Here is a 6,435-nt window from a genome sequence, read left to right as displayed (position 1 = left end):
ATACACACACTAGAAATATTAATATATATATATGTATGATACATATAATATATTAATATGAGATATATTTATGGTGACAGTGCAAACGATCAGACGCGACGACTTGTGAAGTCGCAAAAGCCGCAACACGGTACTTGAGCTCCGATTGATCTAATGACGATTGGGACGCGATTACCTACGCTGACATATCTAATAAAATCATTAGGTCTAATCAACGATTATTGATAATTAAATCGACGGAAGCGAATTCTCTAGTTGCTTCGATCGATCTCTCCATAATTTCTTAATCGAAGATAGAAACCGATCGGATATATATATATGTATGTGTGTATGTGTGTGTGTGTGTGTGTGTGTGTGTGTGTGTGTGTGTGTGTGCACATAAATTTTATTAAATTCAATTTTACTACCTAAAGACACGTAAAAATTACCTCAATTCGTATTTGTGATATAATTTTCGACTGCTTCGAAAAATAATATTAAAATAATTAAACAATCAAATATTCTTTTTATTTTGTTAATTAAAATGTCCGTAATAATTAAGGATTTAATTATTTTGCTTATTTATAAAGGATTCTTCACATGCCTATTATTTTCTAACAACTGGAAACTTAAATTCACTGAGATTGCATCAGTTTCGATCCTCGGTTACACAGAGAGATTCGGAATTTATAAATCTTTATACTTGTGTTTTTCAGAAAATTATACGTGAGTTCCGAAATTTTACAAGTGGCATCAGGAACTGAAAAGTCAAGCCAGGCGGAGCAATAGCTCGATATGATTAAAGCGTCTTCTCTACTATGAGTAACGAAGAACATTACAGGAAAAATTAAATCGAATCGTGATCGTTGCCATTATAATAATGGATTTCACTGGCCGTATTTCACAAGAACAGTATTGAATATCAGCCGCTAAAATTTAGCTATATACTGTACAGATTATCGCACAGATTACGCCGTCATTGAAGACTATACGAGATTCACGAAAAAGATGCAGGGGAAATGCGAAATATGAAATAACGTGTTACGAACTAAAATGCATCAGGTTTTGTATTGCCGAGATAAAAAAGGACATATAAACGCATTCTTCCTCTATCTGATATTAATTATAGCGCGGGTAGAAGAGGCACTTTCTCTTTTGAATATCGTATTTTGAATATCTATCTCTTATTTATATATTAATAAATTTCAGAATACCGAATGTTTTTCTTTTTTAATTTTTCAACTAATTTGATTCATTGCTAAATAACATAGCATACAATGAAGATATAAATGAAAATTAGCAAACATATTTCATAAAAATGCTCAATTTTTAATAAATTAAAAACTGCGTCTTATACATTATTTCATGTTGAAATGTTTACGTGTGATCAAATAAACATATTGCTAATTAAACGAAAAGAAATTAAAAACACATATTACGTTTTTAAAAAAAATCTAAAATGCTGTACATTTTTAGAGTATTTTCCTCTTTTACCCGGGAAGAAATATAGAAATACAGTAAGCGACAAGACATTTGTACATCATGACGAAATGAATACTTCCATGTATGCATCTCCACATAGTTCGAGTCCTTTTGTGAAACTTGAGATTGACAGGCGAAGCGAAACAGAACATTCTGCAGGAAGCATGAATTGAATTCGTGCATAGAGGAAAGTATATACGCGACATAAACGGTCTAGTGGAACGCACTGCTTCGCTTTAGCGTTTATAAAATAGAAGACAATTATTATCGGCAGAGAGCTTTGTAATCAGTCAGTATTCATAAAGTAAAGGAGTTTGCATGATACTAACATTACTCTTGTTACCACTGCTCTCATCCTGTTTGCAAAGATCCTATTCGCAATATAGATATTCTTTCTTTTCATAATTGTACATTATGTATACAGGCATTCGCATTAGCGACGTAAACAAATTTATAACAAACAGAAATTCATTATAATATCAGTATTGTGAGGCGCAATGGAATAAGACAAGATGCATATAAATACAAATTTTCATAAGTAAATCGCATATTGGATATGCTGTTAGGTTTCGTTGGTGTCATTTATATGTACATTTGTTTCTACAAAAGTATATATAAATTTTTTATAACATTTACAAATATAGTTTTATCGTATGCTGTCAAAATTCAGTTATCTTGACAATAACGATAAAAAGAGAAAATATTCTGAAATTTTATATAAAAATTTCAAATTAGATGAAACATAAAATCCTAAAACGTATATGCATGCAATATTGTCTTATCTCAATTAGCGCCCGCATAAATTATATATTCCAAGAATCTAGTGATCAACTCTTAATTATCTACAATATATAGACCCCCTCTAATTCAATTTACATTTATTTCAATGCGGTCCCTCGTTATGTGCATCTGCTGATGAGTATTTCTAACCGGCTCATATATATTGAGGTAGACGTAAAATATTAATTAAGTAGCCATTTCTGTCCTGTTGCGACTTCATGAGTTTGTTGGCAAGAATTTACAGTGACCAGTGTGTGCGATATATAAAAGTACACACGGATAACTGAGTCAAGGCAATGAGTCCTAATTTTAAACCAAACACGATACCGAGTCCGCCAATATTTTCACAGCGCATTACGAATAGATCCCACGACTCTTGAAATATATTCATAGATAAATTAAATGACGAGTACGAAGAATGCGACACGAATGTGTGTAAAATAATGTATATATAAAGTACTATGAAAAATTTCTTTTTAATTTAAGTTCTTTCATCACTAATTAAAAACACGATTTAACAAGTGTACAACTACAAATGGTCAGCCGATGTATTGAGAGTGTTACGTTAGGAAGCACGCGCGCGGCCGTTTTTTTTCTTTTTGTGGAAATCAGCGGAATGTTGCAAGATCTTCTTCTCTAACAAATCCGGATTTTGCGACACTTCGCTCGCTGCATTCGAGAGGCGACTTTCCTTGAGGCGACTTCCGCAATATTGTCAAATCACCATTTGTAAAGGGTATATAACAATCTTTTCGAAACGTTTTCAGTTTCGTAACATTACCCACGCGGAGACACGCTTGTAGCATACGTATGATTAATATAACAATGTATGTTACAATTTATTTCTGTAATTCATATTATATCAAACAGTTTTCTAGTGTGTATATATGTATGTGTACGCGCTCTTGAAACGACGCACTTTGCTCTTCGTATGCAAATTGAGTCGCTGAATTATGATTTTCAGTACGGAAATAACACCTGACGTTTACAAGTGTTTTCGGCTTCCTATCACACTCTCGATTTACGATTGCGACTGGGCGGTAGGACCGGGGTGAAAGTTGTGGGGATATTACAGATAAAACAATAAAAAACGCGATCACTTTTTGATTTGCAGCCACGGATGCTTCAGGCACTCAGCTGCGGTAGCTCGCATGCTCGGATTGAACTCGAGCATCGGTATTAGGAACTCTGCGAACTCGCGTGCTTCGCTCGGCGTCCACTCATATTTCTCTGTTAATACTTCGTATAAACCCCATGGTTTCAATCCAGTAATATGCTTTAATTCACCCTTTCTGTTGAAGTATATCCTTGAGTTCTTCCCCGAAAGAGCGATACGTCTCGGTATTTCTCCCAGCAATTCAATAATATGAGCCAAATGATCTTCATCTCTGAAATGTTAATAAAAGATTCAATACTTCAACTTTTACAAGCTTTATATAATTGTAATTGAATCTTATAATCGTTACCTGCAGTAGTCTTTGCCATTGTGCGGTTCAAAAAGATAATCACCAGTCGCCAATTCAAACGCCATGCAAGCGGTCGACCATATATCGGCAGAGGTGTCATATCCAGAACCTAATAGAACCTCGAGCGACCTATACTGACGAGTTTGAATATCGTCCGTGAATTTTTTATGAACCCAGCATGCGTTCCCGAGATCTGCTATCTTCACTTCTATTTCACAGTCCATTATAGCAGGATCCAGAGGAGACATGGATGCTCGTTTCAATTGCTTACTTTCCGGTGGATTTAATGATCTACGACCTAACAAGCAAGATAATGGATGATATAGAAAACTGCATTAAGAAATAAAAAGAAAGCTCGTTAATTGATAATAGCAATTACTTTTACCTTCGCTACATTCGTCAGTGTCATCGGGATCAGGTGATAATACACCTTCGCCACAGCTTTTCTCCACATCGCACAAAGTGACGTTGTCCATCTTTTCAGATTGTTCAGGCGATGGATTCTGTATCTTTTCACCACCCGCTAAACCATCTACTCCATTCATGTGTAAGGAAGCTGCGGATGGATCTGAGATATCTGGAGAACCTTTGCTCTCCGTATTATCCTCTACGCTCTCTGTATTGAGATCTTGGTCTAGACTATTCGTTTCAATTTCTCCATTTTCTCTCATGCTATTTGCAAGTTTAATTTGTTCCTCTAATTCCTCGATTTGCTCCATCTGTTTCTTTAAGAGTTCGTTTTGGCGCTTGGCTTTCTTCTTTAATTTCTTCTTCTTGTTCTTGGACATTTTGGAATTTGGTATCGGTTCTTGAAACTCCTTCGGCGCGGTAGAAATCAAAGATACCGGTAATTTCGCTCCCATAGAATGCAATTCTGTCGCTTCACAAGCTAATTTTCGTATGTAAGTCTCATCGACGCATACAAGAACATTCTCAGGTTTAATGTCTGTATGAATAATTTTACCTGAAAGATAATTCAACATATACTATAAAGCCGTAGACTTATTGAAAAATCACAATTGTGATTTTTGAACGATTTTCTTTCCATTTCAGATTTATGATATTATTAAAATTATTGCGTAAAGCTAAATATGTATGTAAATTTCAATGCTATCAACTGATGACTTAAACATTCATCTTACATTTATTATGAAGATAGTCGAGACCTTCAAGAACTTGTCTGATGACACGTTTAACGTTATTTCTTGGAATTCCTCTGTAGTTCGACTTGATAATCAATTTAAGAAGATTATGTCCAAGCACTTCAAATACCATGCAAACATGCAGGCCGTTAATGCCGCTGATCTTGAAGTCATTGAGCAATTGGACGGTCTTATTGCGCTTAGGATCGATGGGATCCGTATCGCGCACATCTTTTAATAATTTAATTTCATCCAATGCAGTCTCAGTGAAATGGGATGCGGATTTCACTATTTTAAGCGCCACAAAACGTTTATCCTGCAGCATAGTGTCAAAACGTCCCGTGTTTATGTAGGTGAAAGAATATTGATTACTGTATCCTGGAAGCGTACCTGCAAGTCCCAGCAGAGCCATACAGTAGAGAAGTGACCCCAGCCGAGCTTACGAGTGACGTGATAGCGATTTAAAAAGAGATCTCCTATCTTCACAGGATGGTATCCGCCTTTACAGTAGTCACTGCTATCCTCCTGCTCTTCATCCTCAGTACTGAATGCATCATCGTCCTCTATCGTTTCATTGCTGGAACTATGACATGGTACCAATCTACGACAGATTCATCGATCATAAATAATAAGTTATTATAACTAACGCGACACTTGCAACAATCGATTCTTCCTCGTGAGCGAGTAAAAGAGCGAGTAAAATTAAGCGAGAAAATGATTGACTTCAACAACTAAATGTAATCAACTAAGTTTCACATTGCCTATCTCTATGATGATACTCCCATGTAGCAAGTGCAATTATTATCAAATAATTCAGAAACATGATTATCAAAGATTATAAACCAATATTTTCGACATGACTATTGCTAAGATTCTGATTAGCACAAAAATTACATGAATGATTATTTATATTTTTTAATTCTCTATCTATAATTACTAGAGATGATTGCCCACAAAATTATTATCTTACGTCATTATCTTACATTAATCATTGTTATCCACAATTTTGTTTCCCGACAATTCCGATGTTTATATAATCATCCATTTATCGATATCTCAGCAACAAGGGACCCGAATAACGGAATGGAGTCAAACTTGAAACAGAACGCAGCAATTTAACAAGCCGGTGATTTCGACGGTTAATTGTCACCGTCAAATACACGCGCGTGTACGTCGTAATGGTGACAGTAACGTGAGATACGCGTGTCAGTGTAACATCGTGTCGTCGCGACGCTTGGTGCACCGGTAAGCGATATAATGTAACGAGTCTGGATGAGTCTTTGTGCCGCCGGCTGTGGCCGACTGTTCGTCAGGCAATCGGACATGTCGGGGTTACCTGGTCCCGTTGTCGCTGTTATAAGCGCGCTGCGGGGGTCCGTCCGAAGCATACTCGTAGGTGGTGGTAGTGGTGGCGGTGGTTGTGGTGGCGGTGGTCGCGGCGGTAGCCGCTACCTGACCGGCACGCGGCCCTTTGGAGCTCTGCGCGTCCTGCTCGCTCTGGGAATTGGCTTTGCCCTTGCGCTTGCTGGGCTTGTGCCGCTTCTTCTTAGCCTGGATTGCGAGTACTCGCCTGTTGACGTCGGTTT

The 6,435-nt window shown here is 36.8% G+C and overlaps 1 protein-coding gene across 1 annotated transcript in view; it reads right to left on the bottom strand.

The window, feature by feature from the left end:
* Positions 1-1,449: 1,449 nt before the first annotated feature.
* Positions 1,450-6,435, bottom strand: part of LOC108687627 (SRSF protein kinase 3) — a 5,915-nt gene continuing 929 nt past the window's right edge. The window contains exons 3-8 of the mRNA XM_018193502.1: positions 6,186-6,435; positions 5,240-5,450; positions 4,850-5,165; positions 4,093-4,671; positions 3,708-4,005; positions 1,450-3,629 (exon numbers count right to left, since the gene is read on the bottom strand). Coding sequence (XP_018048991.1) covers positions 3,338-3,629; positions 3,708-4,005; positions 4,093-4,671; positions 4,850-5,165; positions 5,240-5,450; positions 6,186-6,435 — 1,946 coding nt within the window. The 3' untranslated portion in view covers positions 1,450-3,337. The remainder of the gene's footprint in view (positions 3,630-3,707; positions 4,006-4,092; positions 4,672-4,849; positions 5,166-5,239; positions 5,451-6,185) is intronic.

This window comes from Atta colombica, unplaced genomic scaffold (assembly GCF_001594045.1).
Source record: "Atta colombica isolate Treedump-2 unplaced genomic scaffold, Acol1.0 scaffold210, whole genome shotgun sequence".
NCBI classification, from domain to species: Eukaryota; Metazoa; Arthropoda; class Insecta; order Hymenoptera; family Formicidae; genus Atta; species Atta colombica.
This window is presented reverse-complemented; position numbering and strand designations above follow the sequence as displayed.